This window comes from Rhopalosiphum maidis, chromosome 1, assembly GCF_003676215.2.
Source record: "Rhopalosiphum maidis isolate BTI-1 chromosome 1, ASM367621v3, whole genome shotgun sequence".
Classification (NCBI taxonomy): domain Eukaryota; kingdom Metazoa; phylum Arthropoda; class Insecta; order Hemiptera; family Aphididae; genus Rhopalosiphum; species Rhopalosiphum maidis.
The window spans coordinates 49,158,209-49,180,835 of record NC_040877.1 but is presented as its reverse complement, the minus strand read 5'-3'; the positions used below and the strand labels follow the sequence as shown (position 1 = coordinate 49,180,835).

At 30.4% G+C, this 22,627-nt stretch overlaps 1 protein-coding gene across 1 annotated transcript; it reads right to left on the bottom strand.

The window, feature by feature from the left end:
• Positions 1–2,187: 2,187 nt before the first annotated feature.
• Positions 2,188–16,124, bottom strand: LOC113560980 (transcription factor HES-1-like). Its single transcript, XM_026967134.2, has 6 exons — positions 15,700–16,124; positions 4,905–5,000; positions 4,698–4,829; positions 4,422–4,601; positions 2,747–2,947; positions 2,188–2,656 (listed from the first exon to the last, which is right to left on the bottom strand). Exons 1-6 carry the CDS (start codon positions 15,919–15,921, stop codon positions 2,489–2,491), a joined length of 999 nt encoding a protein of 332 aa, XP_026822935.1. The 5' UTR covers positions 15,922–16,124; the 3' UTR covers positions 2,188–2,488.
• Between the last annotated feature and the right edge of the window lie 6,503 nt (positions 16,125–22,627).

The following is a 22,627-nucleotide window of genomic DNA, read 5'->3' as shown; positions in this document are numbered from 1 at the left end:
TAAGAATAAACTAGAATAACTAGACAAGTATGTAAATTAACTATAAGTAAGGTACTTAGTTATTTTTAAAGTTAGTTTTAATAATAATTATTTATTATTCAATATAAATAGTAGACATTTAAAATATTAGATTAAACTATTGCATTTATCATTAAATTCAAATTTACTTATCAGTGACTACCCGATTCTGTTCGAAAATATTACATAATTATTAATATTATTCCAGATATTTTCTAAATACTCATATCAATGAATGTAATTTAAAAATATAGGTATTACATGGATACTGATTGTAAGTAATTTAGGTACTTATAATACATAAATATTTCAGCATCCCATATATTTTAATACTTATGAAACTATCTATCTAATAAATATCAATACTGTTGATTCAACACACAATAAAATATAAATATATTAACATATAGTTGAACATTTATAATTAAATGCCAAACTTATCGAAGGGCCTGGCATAGTTTGTGGATCAATTCAAATTTATTTCATATAAAACTTATAAAAGTGATTAGATTCAGTCGATTCAGATTTGAGTTTATTAGATTAATCATTACAATGTAAATGTAATAAATGTATAAATCATTATAAATGTGGTCGCATGAATCATATCATTGGCCAAAAAAATTGTTTATGTTGTTTATTCCTACATACATTAAACAATAAAAAACCTAGTAGCTCTGCTGTATATAATAGGTGTCATTAGTCATTGATTTTGTCACTGTAATTGGTGTGTTAAATTTTAATTCAATGATAATGAGTTAAAAACAGAAATACTACTCAGCTAATATGGTTTACAGGTCTACGGTTAACCTATATTTCTAAAATACATTGTATTATATATTGTTATATTAAAATTATAGTGATTTCTTTTTCTACTATAATAATAATATGTGTTAATTTTTGTACAAAATGAATCGCATATATTATACACGAGTAGTAACTACTAATTATTATAATATTGCTGTTTTTAACTTAAAAGCTATTAGCTAGTCAATATTGATGTACCGTAAAATGATATGAATAGAATTGTCGTATGTAAATATGTAATACATCTAAATAGTTGCCACTTTAGTGTATCCTAAACAACCCACTACCTAGAGTCCGAGATTCTGTGTTCCCTTTGGATTTTTATAATAAAAATATAAAATACTGAAATATGACATTTTTTTGCATAGGTACCTAGTGATTTTTTTTTTTTTTGATTAAGTAGTTTCAGAATTTTATTATTACTTGCTACTTATTTATATATAAATAACATATTTATTTCTTATTAAATTAAGACTCAAATTAATAGTATAACTTTCAACTCTTAAAATAAAAAAAATAACATAGTTTCATTAACAAGGCAAATCTACTTTTATTACAATTTTTAATAAACACTCCATAACAGTTTTAATATATAAATAAATAAATAAATAAATAATAAGGAGTCTAAATGACTTATATTTTACATTTTAAGAAAAAAAAATACTAATATCAATACAGATAAGTTTTACTTTTTTATTGTTTATTCGAGTAAATTGTTGATTTTTATATGATTTACAATTACTCAAGTGTTGTCATGTTGCTATTAATTTATTGAAATAATTTTCCAACTTTGTTACATACAAGAATGTGACTAAATTTAATATATTATTCTATTATAGAAAGCTTATGCATTTGGTGAGTTGTGAATTAATATTATTATAGAGGGATAAGCCAGATAATAATACATTTGCGAATCATAAAATATTTTTTGTACAACTTAAATCAAATGAGTTGTAACCTAAAGGAACTTACTACAAAATTACATTCCACAATATACAAAATACATTTTAGATAAAATAATTCAACTGTAAAGCAACTTAAAATAAATTTAATTATATTATACATTATATTTAATTTCTAAATATTGTACTTAGTGTAGTTTATAAATAATGAAAACTATATTGTATGCTCTCTTCCATCAAGACTCTTAAAATATTTGTTAATTAATAATTAAAAACTACTGACTTAAGTCATAACATATAAATAAAATATTGCACATAATTATATTTAAATAGTAATTGGGACAAAATATTAAAGGAGACTTTTAAATAATAACAGGTTTAGGTACAAACGTTATAATACATTTTCTTAGATACACAATATATTATTGTAAAATGTTTTATACTTTTATTTTAGCAACATTTATATATAATACTAATTATAATATTATCGATCGAATTGTGTGAAAACCTCTTTATAATAATTTTGAGGTTTGATCAAAGCATATTTTACTAAGCCTTCTAAAATGGAAAAATTATCTTAACATTCTTACAATATTATTACATTATGAAATTTCTAATAAAAGGCTCAAAAAATGTGCACCACAGAAAACCAATACTTAAGTTGTATCACAGACAGGGGAAATAAATAAGAAAATTTCATTTAAGAAGATTGAAAAAAAAACACATCTTGAAGACACCTAATTGGCTAATTCTAGAATTTGAATTTACCAAGGTCTCCACATACTGTCATGTTCATGTTCTCTTTTTACACTAAAATCAATAGGTTCATCACCCGGAGGCCTTGGTTCAGCCCCTTGGTTTTGTTGGCAATGCACATAGTGACTTGGTAACAGGAATACAACTTGGCCATCAGGAAGTTGTGAAGGAATTACCTAGAATTAATATAAGTAAGTTAATACAAAAAAACATATTTTAAAATATTAAAAGCCTAATATTTATAATTACGAGAAAAAATCACTAACCTGTACAACAGATAAGGGTTGTGTAGGATCATTAGTTGGCGCTACAACAACACTTGCTGTCAGACCACCACGATCTATCACCTTATCTTCTATACCCACAGATTTACTGCGAGCTCGTTTCTTAGGAGGTTCAGATTTTATACGATCATTTTTACTTTCGATCGTGCTACAATTTGATTCTTCGTCTCCACCGATAATGTCCTTAAAAAAAAAAAAAAATTAAAACTCAATATTTAGTATACACAATTATTTGTGTATATATATATATATAATATTTGCATTGATTATATAATCTACAGTGACGTCGATCCTATAGTCTACCTATGATTGATTGATCATATTACTTGGTAATTCAATTGGAGGATGTTGATATCTCTATATAGAAACAATCAAATATTACAATACTTTTAACTATAAAATATATTTCCAATGTTTGAGGATAGGTAATATAGTTTTATAAATACCTAATAAAATTTGTTATTGGTATTTTCAAATGACACAAAAACTATACTTAATATAAACCTAATATAGTATAGGAAAATTTTATAAAAGTTATAACTAAATATACCTACACAACTTGTAGATTTAAGTTGTTATACAATACTCATCCTACGTAAAAACATCTATTTTTTACGAGCCTGTTTATTCGTATGTACCTGATGAAACTGTGGTAAAAAATGGGTCGAAACGAGCGTTTTTGTACACAACGAAATTTCAGTTTATCTCTTTATCGAGATTGTATGGGACCAACAAACTGCGCAAACGTAGGTGTGCTTCTCAGCGTAAATAAGTTGTATTTCAAACAAATAGTAAAGACTATAAGCATTCCATTACTTCGACGTCCGACAAAAGATGATACACGTAGTGCGTGGGTACGCGGGGAGAAGAGAAGTTAAACCCCGCTTGGCTTTTTATCACTATATTAAAACGTAAAAACGTTTTTATAATATATATATAAGTATATATTTTTTTAAAACCATCCCCCACTCTCATCACCAATTGAAAATTTCTATGTACAACACTGGATACACGAGCACACTCAAAGCATGCGGTACATAAGTAACATTTTAGTATCTGCAATCTTCTATGAAACACACCCTCTCACGGAATTACACGTAAGCTTGCAAATAGTCAGCTAAACGTAAATTGTTTATGGTTTTGATTTTTGTCTTAAAGATTTTTTTTATACGTATTTTCATTTACTATTTAAGTAATTCCTACTGGAGAAATAGTTAAAATAAAATAAAAATGTTAAATTAAAATAAAATATATAAATTGTATACGAAATATTAATATTATTATTTTTTCGTAAGTGAACTAAAAAGTTATCAGAATTAATTCTATAAAAATTCCATTTAATCTGAAATTAACGTTTTTTCATTTTTAAAAATATATTTTATTTTGAATATACCTAAATTACACAAATTAACAAGCCATACCTATAAACCGATATAACAAGCAGGTATATAGAATACCTGCTTATTAAGAAGTATACCATATTATAGGTACTTAATATTTATGTTAGATTGACATGTTTAAAAATAATTCAACGTCACTGTATTCATGTTTAAAGCTTAACGAATAAAATATTTACATATAATTATTTTTTGACTATAAATTATAACAAAACGATAAAGATATGCGTATGTTGGTATATTTATATGTATATACTTACATCAGGAATAACAACTGTAGAGTTGCTAAAATCTAAATCAATTTCTGATGAACATGTATCTAAGTGTCTTAACAGGCGTTGTTTTACAGCTGGTTCTATAACTGTGGAACCAGCAGAAAGAAGTGTTCCAGTTCCAGTACTGCACATATGCAGTTCGGGGCACTCCAAAAATCTAGTAACCTAATAATTATCAAGTGAATATACAATTTAACATACTACATGGCGTAAGTCAAATGATTTTATTTTTAGTGGGTTTATAATAAATAATAATCTTACCTCTCTAGCGCATTCTTGGAAGCCAGCCCGATATTTATCCCTGACGTCTGAGCTCAGAACTTTTTGCCGTTGTAAATGGCGTACGGTAAGTTCTAATATGTCAGCTTTTTCCAATTTTGAATGCTTAGTATTCTGCAAAAATTTACATATCATGTCAAATAAGTAAAATCACTAAAAGCTAAAATTAAAAAACTTAGATAAGTTTACCTCTGTCCTAGTAGAATCTAAAATAAGAGTTTTCAAAAGCGCTAGCGATTGATTTATTCTTGCTCGTCTTCTTTTCTCCATTAGTGGTTTGTTAGCCTAAAACAATTATAATAAATCATAGTTAATTATTGTATTATTATTTTAATATATTATAATTTTCAAATGATAAAATTAATGTATTATATTTAAAATGTTGTCTAATTTAATGATATTCACATTTTTTATTTCAATAAAGATTCTGCAATTCAAAAATTATAATTTTAACATTGTCTATATAATAAAGCCTGTTAAAAAATAATAGATAGATACCTAGTTTAGAAGTAAGATTTAAGGTTTTTTTATTACAACTAACATCAATGTTCATTGTTTAAGAACACTCACTTATTTAAGTCAAAAAAATACAGGTTAGTTATATAATTATTCATTAGCAAAAAATCTATTTTGTTTTCTATATAGTATTTTACAATCAATCTAATTTAAATATTATAAAAAATCAAGTATTAAAGTTTATAATCCTATACAAATTTATCTTTGTTAATATTTATCTATCCAAATAATTCAAATAATAATTAGTTTAATTTATATCTGCACTGTATCATTAAGCTTCATATCCAATGCAATACCTATTACCTAATATTGATTCGTTAGCTAACTATACATCAGATTTATTATATTATTATCATTATCATTAGAAAATAAACACCCTACATCAATAAAAATTAATTATAATAATTCTTTAAAAAAATTAACTTATATTATAGTAGTATACAAATATTGTTAATTTAGACACATCCGACCATGCAAGGTTCCACCCCTTAACCAAAAAGATATATTAAGTACCTATTATACTCAGTCTGTCTTACAGCAACCACATAGTGTGTTGATCTAGGCCCAAAATATCCTACAGGCCAGAGCGGCCAGACTATATAAATATATATTACCTACACCAGTCACACTATAAAATACACTTCTTTCGTTTTGTTTCTAGCAATTGTTTAAATTCAAAATATTTGTAACTTTGTTATCTTTAACAACATTCTGTTAATATTATTGAAGAGTGCTATAGGAATTATTTTAAAGGACTTAGCATAGACAATTTAAACAAAATTATATGAAAATGTACAGACTAAAGATAGTGTGATTACTTAAAAATATAATCCATACCGTGTATCATGTCTCTTATATTAATTCTTATTTGTAGCAATTATGATTATTGTTGCATATATATATAATATGTAAAAAATCATTTGTTCGAAAACATTTCAGATTTATGAAAACTGATGAGTTTCAATATATTGTACGAATACTGTTATTAAAATATTAATATTTTATCATATTTCGATTTAGTCAGGAAGAGTTCAAAACATATCGCAGAGCAGCTGTGATGACGTACGCGTGTTGCGTGTATACATATTATAATAAACATACGGAACTTTAGTCGTCGTCATTCCACAGTATATATTAAGTTGATCCAAACACGCGTGTGTGTGTGTACACAGGGTGATTCGCCAAGCATATTTATCTCCAATTTTTTTAATAATACAATTTTTCGTGTTCTATTAAAATATGCATAAGAGCCATACTTCCCAAAACTTAAATTTTAAAAACATACCGATTTATTTTTTCCAAATTCTTTTTTCCCTAATCAAATGTCAACAAGATGATTTTTTCGAATATTTCGATGTATCTTTAAAACGAAATTGAATAAGCAATTTTTGAGTTATTTAATCTTTATTTTGACACACATCAACGTTTTCAAAAACACAGTGTCTAAATAATTCATACATAATATACCTATATTACCTACCTAGTAAAAAAGGATAACACTTATTCGAAAAAAAGAAGTTATTTTATAGTCACAGAATGCGCCCCATTGAACGGAATAAAAAACCAATTAAAAAAATAATGAAAATGCGGTCCTCGAGTACATCTCTGTATTATAGACGAAAATTCCGATTTCGAATAGACGTGTTACCTAGCTATTAAAGGAAACGGGAGAGCGCCGTGCTCGGCGAATCACACTGTACAATATAAACGTGCACGCACATTATGGAATCGGTGACGAGTAGAAGAGTCGTATATAGAGTGATGTGTGTATATTATATGGTAATATATATATATATATATATAGAGAGAGACTCGGCGAGCGTGCACGCGGCGACGTGCCTAAGGGGACGACGATAGAGACACGGAGAGAGAGAGAGAGAGAGAGAGAGAAAACAGATACAGAGAGTCATAGAGCGACAGAGGGACGGCGAGAGAAAGAGGAGAGAGACACAGTGTGAGTGTATGAGTCGGGGAGACTGCGAGCCATGATTTATGCACGCGCGCACACACACACACACACACACACACACACACGCGCGCGCGCGCGCGTCGAGTGTGGCCGACTCTGACAGACGACGACGACGACGGCGGCGGCGAAGCGCGCGTGTGCGTAGTGTGTGTGTATAATATTGTAGCTGTGTGTGCGGCGGCGACGTGCGTTGGCGTCGACGGCGGTAGCGTTGACGGCGGCGCGTGGTGGTGAGGAGGAACGGATCCGTGCGCCGCCGGGGGGGGTTTATCCCGTGTCCGTGACTTGACGTCGTCGTGCCGCTTTAGGTCCACCGCCGCCGCGCGCCGACACGTTCAAACACTACCCACTCACACTCGCTGTACATAACACGCACACACACACACACCGCGACTGTAACCGTACACACGTCGAAAGCGGGCGGGCGCACGACTCTCGTATTATTATTACTATTATTGTTATTATTATTGCTGTACATCATATACCGCGTACGGACCGCAATCGAAACCGTATAGCATGTATATTATTATGATATATGTATATATATATTAAAAAAGCTGCAGCGTTTCTAGGAATGGGGGTGGTGAGCAATCGGAAAATATATGACAAAATGTTTTACAGTTAACTTCTAAATTTTCAAACTTTTAAGTATAACTATAATACAAGAAATACGTAAAAAACAATTTTGGGTAAAAATAGAGATCAATGGATCATAATATTATCGCGATTCGTGGTATTATTCTTATCCAATGCAATCAGTAATCCAGTTTATAGGTGAACTCATGAGGTGTATTATTATTATTCATATTATTATACACAACGTTCTCTATATTATATGAAAAGTTAGTGTATCATCCACATATCTATTATGAAGTGTAAAAATGAATAAAAATAATAATTCTTTAAACCTAACATTAAATGTAGAAAGATTTAAGTTATCCGACAAAAAAAAATACGTTTAAAAGTACTATGAAAAACGTAAAGCAACGATATTGGAAAAGATAAAAATTTAATTGAAAATCTTAGTATGGATAATACATTTATTATAATAGAAACTAGAGAGCTCTTATAGAGATATTATGTATATTTTATTATTTCAAAATTATTAATTATAGATATTACATTTTAATATACAAAGGGGGACGACCCTCGAGATCTCAGTGGGGTTGGCGAGCGAAGTGAGCCGGGGGCAAAGCCTCATAGTAGGTACATAAATAAAATAAAACTTATATAATATATTTCATAACCAACATTTTAGCATAAAAATCGAATAATTTATTTTTTCGAAACTGAGCATTTGGTATATATTGTTTCGCCTTTCCCTCCCCACAAAAAAAAGTGTTATTGCAAAAACGGTATTTTACTGTTTAAAGGTTTGAGTGGGCATATTATAGGGTGGTTTTTTCACCCCCCCCCACATACATACACACACACAAACACAAAATGTGTAAAAAAAGTGTAGTATGTAGTCTTGTAGTTTTATAGTTCCTTTACGATGTTGGACGCGTGAAAACGATATGCAGAACGTGAAATGCGCGCGGGCGGGAACAGGAAAGATAGACGGTGGCTTCTTTAATAGTAGCACCACCACGGGTTCTTAACAAGCTGCCGCAGCCGCAGTTGCTGCCTTTACTAACGACTAACGAGCAGACCTCCGTTACTGTACGACCATCCAGTGGTCTGCAAATCGTGCGTGACTAGGTCGCTGCTTTGAGGTTCATTGCAAAAGCTTAATACACAATATGCATGTGCCCTTTTACACAATCCCCGATGTGGCTGTGTACGAATATAGTAATAAAAAAAAGTGATAAGGGTTATCATAAGGGTGAGGGGTTATATGGTGTATTTTTGAATGATATAGTTGCATGTTACTCTTTGCAGATATATTTTGTAGCGAGGAAAAATCATTATTCTTTCTCCCCTCTCTCTTGTTTTATGTTATATGTTCATTTTTACATGGATAGTATATTAACTTTATATATACATTTTCAATAATTTTAGAATACTATAACAGTTCAAAGACTAATATATTTAATATATTTACGTGTATACTGAATACATATATATGAATTTATAATTTCTTAGTAAATTATTTGAGGGTAAGAAGAATATTACCTCTTTACTAATAATTTTGGATATAGTTTTAAAAATATTTGTTATATTATTTTTCTTCTCTCCTCCATTCTGGAAAAAAATTACTCCAAATTACGCCACTGGTCATTAGTAAGTATACTAAGTATTTTTTTACTGTCATCTGTCATCATATTATAGCGTATACATACTAAGAGGAAACGGCTATGATGTATATACAATATACAAAATCGAGATGGATTGCGCACGCCCACCTCCTATAAGAGGTTTATATATATATTATATAGGTTTACCTACACACGGCTATATAATATTATGATGATAGTCGACGCACTCACTGATGCGTGAAGCTTACGCGATGTTTTAAAGTTCATTTCACCAGCGTTTTTTTTTTTATACTCGTTCCGAGTTTTTTCGACCGGAGTGTGACCTGTATCCTACCAGACTTGGAAAATATGTGTAGCTGACTGCCAAGGTCTGAAATTTATCAACATACACCCAATCCAAGCGCCCATATATAAATAATGTGGTTAGTGTGTAATAGGATTTTAACTATCAAACACTGTTAATAAAAATTAACATTAAAATAATAATTCACCCACATAACGTAACCTAAAGTATAGTCACCATTCTATATCATTATAGAGGAGATTATTGTATCAGAACCCACATTACCACATCTTTATCACTAACAAAATCGAAACACCCTAATTCTTGTATATTATTATTTATTATACTGTACTCTCGTTACAAGATACATTACTATATCGTCTATATCCTATATAATAATTTATTAATGCGGGTAATAAAATGCCTTCTATACACTACAATTCTTTTATATTTTAATCAACACAATATTCTAATATTTAAAATAAGTGATTATTATCAGCTATATACTTTCATACAAAAAGTCGTTACATTTTATACGAAAATATCATATCAAATTTAAGGTAATCAAAATGTCAATTGTATTTTTTAAATAAAACATTGATATTGTGTCAATTTAGACCCACGATCAGGATTTTGTTAAAACACATAAAAGGGTATTAACAAAAGACACATTACATTATCATTGAAAACACATCATATTATTGTTGTAATTATGGTTTACTGTTTAGCCAAATTCATACTGCACTTACACAGTGGATTAACTGCATTCGCTGATTTATAATTTTGAGTTTAAAATTTCAATAAATTTATGGAGTAAGCGTGGTAAGAGTGTTGATGACTATTTGCACTTGTTAAAAACATAATATTATCTATCAGCTAACTCTAGAACTCTGTAAATATATAATATTTATGTACATTATACGTAATACGCGGTATCAACAATTTCTCGAGGTAGGTATACTAAATACAATATATAATATTACATTTTCTGTATCTTAAACAAAACGACGTGCACAAAACAGTTAAAAAAAATCGTTGCAATGTTAAAGTGTTGTATGTTTTGAACTAGTTAAACAATAAAATAAAATAATTATTAGATATTGATATTGTATAATATGCAATGTATAATATGTATCTAGATACATTAGGTACTATAAGATATGTGTTATAAGTAAAGTAAATCCATAGGCATTAGGCGGAACCATAAGTTATATTCACAGAGACCATGACGTATGCAGTATATAGAATCTTAAATCAGACTACAAAATTGTAGAAGCTTTTCCCTACACCCTTTTCACGATAGCATGAATATATATTTTTAACTATTTTCAGCTCAAATTATTTCAAGAAAAAATTACACCCGTATCTTCGTTAGAAATAAAATATGATGAGTTCTACTCTAAAAATTTGAACTTGATTTTCGAGGTAGGAAATACATTTTTTTTTATATTTGATAACTAGGGCTATGATGTTTTTTTTTTTATTAAAAATGCAGTTAGGCTTGGCCCCCGCCCCTAAATCATAATTTAAAGCAGACCTCTTATCCGAACTGCATACGCGTTACACACCCCGTGGCTCCGTATACGTGAATAAATCATATTATTATTGATATACGAGCGTAGAAAATAAAAAACGGTGGCACAGTGGTAGTGGGTATTATATCATTATTATAATATTATTACGCGTATAATATGTACCTATACATATACACACACACACATATATATATATATATATATATATATATATATATATCACGTACATAACATGAAACCGAGCGGCACGTTTAGCAACCAATGTTTGTCTAGATGGTCACGGACGAGCGCGTCCTTGTGGAGGGCGGAGGCGGGAGTCGGCGGCGGTGGCGGCACCCGACACTGGCTGGCGGCGCGCGGATGGACGGACGCGAGTGTTGTGTGTAGTAGTGCCCGACCCGCAACCCCACCGCCGGCCAGCACGCTCCGAGTCCCGATTTAGTATAGAAGGTCCGGTAGACACGCAGACAACAACAAACAACGCCGCCACCGCTCGGCGTACACACACATACACACGCGCACGCGCCCGTGCGCCAACCAACACCCGCGCGCCACCGTTTCCCGCCACCGCAGCGTCCATCTACCGACACGTTTACACGCACACACACGGGCGCGCCGCACACGCACGTTCGTTATATAAACCCTTCGGCCTGCTGATATCGCTGCTGCAATTATTATTACCGGCAGCACGGACGACCAGATATCACATACACACGCGCGCGGCGGCGGCGGCGGCGCGAGCGGGCGCGCACCAACGGACGGGGAGGGGGGGAACGAAAATGTTCACACGCGTAGGCACACATAAAAGGCGGTGGCGCGCGCGCGCACGTTAACTCGACCGGCTAGCCGCCGGGATCGGTTTTATTATTATAACCGCCGCCGCCGCACCGGACCGCCCCGTCCGCTCGGCACGCCGTCCAACTGTGTTTCCTCGCCGCCGCCGACAACGACGACACCCGGACCACCGGTGGTGTCGGCGGGAAGAGGGATGGAGTGGCAGAGACTCGTCGGCCCGATTGCGCTCTAAAGTCGGCTCATTCTTATATTGCTCCCCTCTATTCCTTATATTATATAAGATGGTTGTGGACATTTTAATAATCGGTTTTATTTCGTATGACCGACCGTTGCCGCTAATCGTTAAGATCGTCGGAGAAAATGTTTTTTTTCTCTACTCGGAAAGTTCGTTGTTGCGGGATAAAGAAGATTAAATTTAACGTTACAGGTGAATGTTTTTTTCGATAAAAGTCGAAAAATCTTGTTAATCGGATACGACTTCAAAATCTTGTTCAGTCTATATCGGTTCTACTACAATACGTTCAATATACCTACAACGTAACAAAAACGATACCTTTTTTTTTTAAATAATAATAGGTACGAGTACATAGGAATATTAAATTTGTTATTCAGTGTGCCACTGTTTTTATCCGTTGCCAGTCGGTGTAATTGAAGGTTTGGCCAAGTATTCAAGTCGGCAAAAACTTGAATTACAATAAATAATTATTTCTTGATTCAATGGATTTATGATGTTATATGCTTAAAACAGGAATATATTATTTTTGCTCCTATACCAGCTAAGTTACAAATTATTTGGAATATTCTATGGTAAATTTTTAATAAATATAGTCTATACCTACTTATTCTACTATTAACTTATTCCTGAACGAAAGAAGATATGAAATAATAATACAATATAATATAATGAATATAATTATTTTTTGTATAAACATTCTAATCTAGACAATTTAGTCTTTATACTTATCTTATAGTGTTAAAATATTTACATTTAATTTGTTTCATAAATGCTTATACCTAACGTGTTTTCATTATTAAAGTTCACATACAAAGAATTTATTTCATACTAAGTAAAAATATTGAACGTGTTTAACATAATTAATTTCAAACATCGAGAGTGGTCTTTTTCAAAACATGACACATGGTTTGTAGTTAGTACCTAGAATCTAGATGATATAAGAAAAAGCAGCTCTTTTGGGTGGGCCACGCGTAACGAAAAAAAGACTCGCTTAAACGCATAATATAACGTGGTAGAGTAAAAGATAAAGAACTGATGCATGGGTGTCCAATGTGTCCATGCTAAGGTAAGAAGATCAGGTAACAAAATACACGAAGATGGGTTACCCCAAACATAGATTGGCGAGTCCTAGAAATAGATAAAGAAATATAACCTTGCATATTATGTTTGTTAGTATGGTCTTGACTCTTGAAGGCTGATAATTTCGGAGGAAAGAAAAAAGGAGATTTCTTTTTTTACTTTTTACATTTTTCATTTATGAATTCTGATAAAATTGTACTAAATTAAAATTTATATTACAAGTCGATTATTATTTATTATAAATATAAAACTTAACTTTTTAATAAAATAGCCGATAATTCGTTTTTAAATTATCCACTTATTAGAAAGTTAGAAGTAAAATATTATCATTTTAGTATCATGTAACTTATAATAATCGTAGTTGAAAATTAGGTACAAAGTCTTAGCCCTCTCAAATAATTCTCCCCCTCCCCCCAAAAAAATCATGTTTACTGATCTTAATTTATGTATAGCAATAGTAACATAGAAGTTATTTTAAATTATTTTTTTAATTGTTTCTTAATTCGTTTCCGTTTTTTTCCGTTTTTCAAGTCAATAAAGTTTTGACTGACTCGTCAAAATTCAAACTAATTTTTCCTAAGTAATTGAACTGTATACTATTCAGGAAAATATATACGTATGTACTTTACATCAATAATGGTTACAATGGTTACATGAAATATAAAAAAGATGTAATATTTTGTATTTTTGTCTAGTATTAATCATATATTTAAACTAATTGTACAAATTATAAAATGTTAGTATAATAATAATAACCTACCTAATTTTCAGATCATCATTATATTATAGATATCATATTGTTTAAACCTATTATCCGTATTATACAAATAGTGTATGATAACTCAAAAACTATACTCGTCCGAACTTCGATCTATGCACAACAAAATTAATAAAAACATAACCCGCTTAAAAATTTACAGTAAACATGTTGATGCATGCATGACGGTTCTGATTTGAAAAAGGAAGCTTATTATATCGCCGTAAGACATTCCTTAAATGGCATACAAAATCTAAGTATAATTATATAATATAATACGGTATTACTATTGTACTTAGGTAGTTATCTATAAGTACCTATAAGTTTTATAAAATTCTAAAATTGTATAACTACATAATAATATTTAATATGGGGGGGGGGCGGTTGAACATGCTTGGAGAAACATTAATACATACGTATATAACCATTGGTTATAAATAGTATCTATAATCAATAATATAACATATATTATACCTATTAAACCTTTTGTATATTTAATAAAGAATATATTTTCAAATCTTACTGCATACAGCTACCATAATTCAAAATATATTTTTTAATTTAACAGTTAATGAAACAATGGTAATATTTTTAAAATATTATTAAATTTAAACTTTAATATTATATTTTTGTCTATTAAATCTATATCTAAACAGTAGATTTAAATATTTAATAATATATATTGTATACCCGAAAACCCATCCACGCGTTTTCGATATAAACATCAGTATAATAAGTGTAGTTATACAGCAGTACATGATAAATTGATAAGTCTTGCACGTGTAATGCGTGTATCCGTAAATCGTATACCTACACTATACACGTATACTGTAAAACGACACATATACAATATAATATATAATATTATACCCCGGAGAGTTAAAAATTTGTTTTATTTACCTAAATTATTAATACTTAACTCGATAAATATTTAGGTAAATCTTATTACCTATGTTATTTTTCAATATAAATAAAGTTGTTGAGTAATAAATTTCTTATATTACATTTATAAATTATAATCAATAAACCTATCAATGCACATTACCAAAATAGTTTGTAATATATCATGAATTATAATTAGGTATAGCTTGTAGATATATACATCAGGTATTTGCTATATAATTATTAATTTTTGTCCCTATTTACGTATTTTTCTTCGACCAAAACACAATTGTAATTTTAATACGTTAGATACCTTTATTATAACCATTGAATGAGTGTAATTCAAAAATATTATTATTATATATATTATAATTATATGCCCAAAAATAAATAATTTGTATTTCTCTGTATGATATACTTATGTGCAATATGTGCATACTGCATTGTGAGATCGTTTTTATTACATTTAATTGGTAAAACTACATGACTATTAAATATTAAAATCTATAATACCTATTTATATAATATGTTTATGAATTTATAGTATTAAAGACTACGTAGTAGATATTGGATTACTCTAAATAGGCTTCTTTATAAACTGTATTTAAGCCTTAAAACTACGTATATAATAATCGTTAATTATTATTAAGAAATATAAATAAATAGGTTTCAATACATAGATTAAACAATTATAATGATATATAATATGTATGAAAAAAATAAAAATATATTACCCTTTTACCATCCTTTTGATTAGACGACTGTGAAAATATCAACGATGAGCTGGTGACGATGGGTTCCCTCTTGCTAAAGGGATGCACGGTGGCCGTGACGGGCGACGTTGTGGCCGTAGAAGACGCGTTATTGTTGTTGTCGTGGATTCCTGCGGAAGACGTCTCGGACGCGACTGGTATGACGACGGGCAAAGAGTCCGGTTCACATTTTCCTGTCATCATAAACACGCGCGCGCTTTATAATAACGAAGTGGGACGACGTCACATGATGTCGCAAGCGCATCTGACGTGTGACTACTGCTGTGGCCTGGCGGTGCCGCGGCGGTTCCCGACGGTAATGAGAGAAGCGAGAACTCGACGCCGCCGGCGGCGGCACGGGTGACCCGACCGCAGTGTCGACACCTCTCTCCCCCTGTCGTGGTTCAACCCCCACGTCACCGTCCCGTCCGTCCACACACGATTCACCCCGCCACCGCGTCTCCACCAAGACCGACGACTGTCCCACCACAGCACGCACCCGCCCGCGCCGAACTACTCTTCCGCCGCGTGAACGGTGTAATAGCCGTGACGCCACCGACGACCCGCGCGCGCTTTGGGCGCCAACGGCACGCCCACCACCCTCGCGGTGATATTAAATTATACGAGAAATCCCCTCGTTTTGCCTACCCCTTCACTACACCCCTTGGCCATTCCATACGATATGCCTGCGCGAAATATGACAAAAAAAAATATATATGTATATATATATATATATATATGTATCGGAGGGATTTATATTTTATATACGTTCTACACCATTGTGAAACTGTGAACTAAGATTTTTGAAAATGATACGTATATGTTTTATAAAAGCGCATATCCGAATGCAAGTCGACTATAATATTATGTAATAAATAATAATGCAATGCTGCGTTTATAATTATTCACGTTCAATATATATAAATATAGTCCATGTAAAATACAATGGATACTCTTTTATAATTTTCCAATTTTTCAATGCAGCGTATGTCTAATGCCGTATATGTGCGTATATATCATATTATACGCATATTATTATGCTATATGCAATAGTTATTGGTACAAAATATCTTCGATAGTTCGCGTGTTAATAATGACTAATGAGCAACAAACAGTCGTCAACATTTTATTTCAGTTCAAAGCGTAAGCATAATAATTATTTGACATATTATAAAAAATTGAAATAGTTTAAATTGAATACAGCCTACAAAAACATAGTAGGTATTAAAATATATACTATAGTAAATTAATTTACTAAGATGTTTTTGGTTATAGCCGCAGTGTAATATAAGAAATTTGACAAAAATCGTGTGTCACACAATGTTTCGGGAAAGATTATTTTATCAACTTTATCAAATCCTCACCTCCTATCAAATATAGAATTTCAATATAAATATAAATCAAATTCTAAACAAATATAGTTAATAGTTATCAATTGTTGCTTAAAACTTATAAGTATTAAAGTTTGATCAGCAGAGTTATATAGCAATATTTTACGTGGCATTGCCATGTCGATTTTGTTCAGCCACTCCATTCACTCATCTGTACTTTGAAATTGGAAATACTATATTCTTTAAAATTCAATTTTTATACAGCAATAAAATTCTCAGAAAAATATTCAGCAAATCAAAAATTATAACGATAATGATCAACATTTTTTAAATTTTTTGTCGGTCTGTAATAATTTCAAATATAATTAGAAACTATTTCCAAAAACGTTAAGACTTTTCGACGAGTGTTTAAAAGGACTATTATATGCAAATAAATATATTTTATGGTTTTAATATAATATAGAAATACATATAAAAACTAATTTTATAGATAATGATTTCATATTTTGTTTGTAATAAATTAATAAACAAATATTTAAACAATTTGTAAGAAAATCGAGAGATAAACTTTTTACACAGTAAGTTAAATTAAAAGCAAGTTTAAATGTATAAGTGGTATTAACGTATGAAATATACTAATTTTTTGGTACTCCAAAAATCCTAACAATTTTGAAATGAGGCTATTAAAAAAATGTAATCAATACTAGAAAAAAAGCATGTTATGTGAGTAACCGTTTAAAACCAAATTTAATACATTATACACTTGTTACCTACCTATGATTGTAGAACAATGAACATGTAGAACGATTAGTGGCGTATATTTATAAGTTTTTTAAAAGGTTGAAGTTTTATTATAGAGCACTATAATTAATGTATTCAATTTAGTTTTATTCTATTATATATAAATTCTGAAAATAGAAAAAAAAAATTTTTAATTTAAATGCTAAATTATTTGAGAGATATTATACACAAAGCATTTAAATATGTCTACAAAAATACTTAAAAAAAAAATCAATTCATAAATGATATAATAGTTACTAATATAGTATACTGCTAATAAGTAATTAAAAATAGTTATTAACAATTATATTCTTTGAAATATTGAGCTTAAACTGCCACTTGAATTAAATACTTAATAATTGAAATTTTTAAATTAATTTTACTTTTTTTTTGGTATTTACTCATAACTTATAATATTCGTATTATATTAAACTCTAGATTTTTAGATTAATCATTATGCGTAGATACCTCTTAAATCAAAATATACTGTATAACATATTTTTGTATTTTATAACATTTAGATATTATGCAATTTGAATACCAGCTATTAAAATTATTAAATAATTGCCTACACGAGTCTAAAACAATAGAATATAATTTCAAATATTTAGGAATTTAAATCAACTGTAGAGGAGATGAGAAATGTAATCAATCGATTAATATAAAAGAGTCGAGAAAAATGATTTATATAATTAAGAGGTTCAGTAAACCTACTGAATAATTTCAAATGTATCTTGCATTGGTAAAATCACTAATCAGTAATCTTTTTAGTATAACAGGCTGAGGGTGATGTATTTGATAATGCTGTATCTCGAAGTTACAATAAGTATATACTAAAATTAAATTCTCCATGTACTGCTCAATAAAGTACAAAATATGTATTAAACAAAAATTTCAAAATATAGGTAACTCTTTTAACACTTTTTACATAGTTCTAATATTTAATGATGTACCTATCAAATAGATATGTATATTATATACATTATGGAATGTAATTTGGAACTCCTAGACTCCCACACGAGACTTCTCAATGGATCCCAGTATTCATATGCGTATATGAAATAAAATAAAATAAATATACAGGAATGTCATAAAATTGTAAATTATTTGTTCTTAAAATATATAATCTAGGTAGTATTATTATTACATCAGGGTAGATACCTATCGAAATAGAATCGTAGTACATCATATACATGCACGTGTAAACAGTTATTTTGGAAAATGCACGGATTGACAATATTTTGACAGCTGAATAAGATTAAAGGGAATGAACGTTTACCTACTCGTATTATATTATGTATATATAGAGATTTGTTTTTTTCCCCTAAAAAAAATAACAGAAAACAATTAAAACCGTATACATATATATATATATATATATATATATATATTATATCTGTATATAATATATACAGACCGTTTCGTTGTAAATCAGATACGCTGTGCGCGACAGACCGTGTCAGCGTTTTCCACCGACAACGGATGCGCGGGGGCCCCGGCGGCGTGTGTAATGAGTACACGCGCCTCGGCACAAAGCTTACGAACGACCACCGCCGCTGCCGATGCCGGTCGGCCGCCACTGCCATCACCACACCACACCGCACCGCAAAGCGCTGTGCGGCGCGTTCCGGGGATTTTATGGCGTGCACTGTAATTACACTATATGGGTATATAGAACCGATGGCGGCAGAGGCCCGGTCACAGGTGTCGGACAACGACTATAACTTCTTCTTCTTCTTCTTCTTCTTCTTCGTCTTCTTTATCTTCTTATTCCTCTGTAAAACTCTTCCTACCACTGCAGCGTACCATCATAATATCTCCTTCTAACACCTCCGCCTTATCCTCCTCCACTACCTCATCCGCCTATGACCACGGCGTACAACCAGCCCGACACGCACCCATCGGGCACAACGCGTAACGGATCCCATAACCGGTCGTAAACGATAATGACATATATTTATAATATTCTGTATAGGTATCGTATTGGTGTAAAAAAAAAAAAAAGAATCTAAACAGTATCCAAATAGTAGTAATGGATACTACGCACTAGATAATAATAATATAAGTGTATGTTATTTGTACCTCCCGGTGTCATAGGTTGGTTTGATTTGACGAAAAATAAATTCTAAAAATTACCCAGTGCGGAGACACCCTTGGGCCTCGATAACATATAATAATATACATTTTGTTCAATAGTACAATAAAGTATGTATTAATAAATTATATTCAACCAGCAAAAAATGTATATTATAAGAAGTAAAAATATTTTAAAAATGTCCATGTGTTTATTTAAATATTTTTTTTTCACATCCGTAGTTATTACTTTAAAAGTTTTAACGAATAATAACATTATAATATAATATATTATAATATATAAGCTATATAATATATTGTCTTTTGTGAAATTCAATGTATCATAGAATATTTATCAAAAATTATTTTAGTACTGTAAATATTTTTTAGTACGATCCTCCGCTTACGTCACTGGCACCACTACATCTCATATGTATATAATATGTATATATGTATCGTTGTTTAATATCTTATATAATTACAATACGTATATCATATAAAGGTCAAATTTAATTTCGTTCATTTCTCTATCAGTGATAATATCTATATACGGTATAGTTTGGCATTGTGAGGTGAAGAATTTCTTTTGCGAGTTGCAAATATTTTATGAATTCAAGTATATGACATAGGCAATAATCTACTAAAAATAGAAGAAAAAATTATCTACGTGAACAGAGAAGCTTTATTATTATCTATCTAGTCATTTTATGTTTTTTATATTTTTATTATTCTCCTTTTCTCACACATATATTATATATGATATATATATATATATATATATACGGGCTCACACATTTATTTTTCTTTCTCTCTCTTCTCTTTATATATATATATATATTTTTTTTTTTTTGATCCTACGGGCATTAAGCCTACTGCGGTCCAACTTCCGGTGACTGGAGAAACGGGCGCAGAGGGGAGAGAGGGTTACGGGTCTCTAGGGCTTATCCGGAACGGGCGTGACGGGTTTAATAAATGGTTGAAGAGGCACCTCGGTTCGAAGCGAACGCGGCAGTGACGGCGATAGCATGTAGAGTCCGACGTGGTGATGAGGCGGGGGCCGGTGCGGGGTATCGAACCGCAGCGGTAGTCGCGTGCCATAAACCTCCCGCCAGCAATCATCTACGGGCAACTACCACCGGGTAGAGTTAACACATACATTACACAACATGGTTGTTCGAATATATACGTTATGGTATTATTATCGTTACACTACCAAACCCATCATAATGAGGTTAAAATGAGATATGAATTTCATTATTTAGTTTTATGTATTCCATTTTTAAATGTAAAATATTTCTTTTTTTTGGCAAAAATAAATTTGAAAAAAAAATTATATTATTCGATCATTTTAATACGCAAAGAAATTGTGTTTCAATAATTTTTTTGATATTTATTATGCTTCTTAAATCTCTCATTCCCGTTACTATACACATGCGTAGGTACCTATTAAGGAATTATAAACACTGCCTATATATTGAAAATAAATCAACACGGTTCAAACTTTATATTAATTTATAAAAACGTCTAAATAGTCAATCTAGTTAACTAGTTACGTTCAAAATTAACATTTTCAAGCATTTTTTTAGAATATTTGATCTACATTTTACATACAGAATTGGGTAAAATAGGTACTTTTTAAAAGTATTTCGAATACATACTTCGAATACTTAAAAAAAAGTGTTCCAAATATTTTTCGAATATTTATTTTTAGTAGATTTAGATTTATATAATAAATAAATTTTTTTTTTCGATTTAGTGTTTATAAATGAAAATTATAATAGTCTCGATAATACACACCTATCTATTAGTTATAAATTATATTAAAATTAAAATATTATGTAATTCATTTAAGTAATAAGTGAGTGGGTAACTTTTTTAGTAAAACCTAATAAAAAATCATTATATTAACAAAAAAAAAAAAAAACTATTAATTAATATTTAATTATAATATGATTAATATTATTATAAAAGTAATACAATAATCAACTACTTTAAATCAATGGCCAAGTTGCTGTCCTAATAAAAATAGTAGAAAACAAAATAATATATTACTATAAAATATTTTTAATACAAATATGCATAGGTTATAGGTGCTTATATAGTTATATACATTATACAAGTACAAAAGCAATTTACATGACGGAAAAAGTAAATTAAATTATTTTTAAAGTGTGATTGGACGTTAAAAACATATTCCGAATACTTGTAAAAAGTATTCAAAATACTGTATTAAATACTTTCAAAAAAAAGTATTCCGAATACTGTATTTGAAATACTACCCAAGTCTGTCTACATTCATATAATGTAATTATGTAACTTATACAGATACCGAACTACCGAAGCTACAGCATAAGATCTGATCAAGTGTAATATATGGGGATCGAAAATTGATGCATTTTGCTTTTTTTTTGGAACTTTTTAGACGATGCTTTCCTGGCCACAAATGTGTTTCATTAGCATGTGAATCTGAACAACTAATTTTTATTCTGTATTGTTTGATGTTTATTACTTTTTAAGTTATTTTTTGACATTTTTAGGTTATTTCCCCATATTTTTAGTCATTTTCAGATTTCACATTAGTTCATTTCTTATTGTTTCTTGTAGATAACTTACTTAAAACTTTGAAATTACCATGGACTACGATTATTACCTATCCGATTTTATCTCACCGATTACAGTCGTCGTTATCGTGTTGTACCTAGTGAATATTATTACCTAAAAATTTT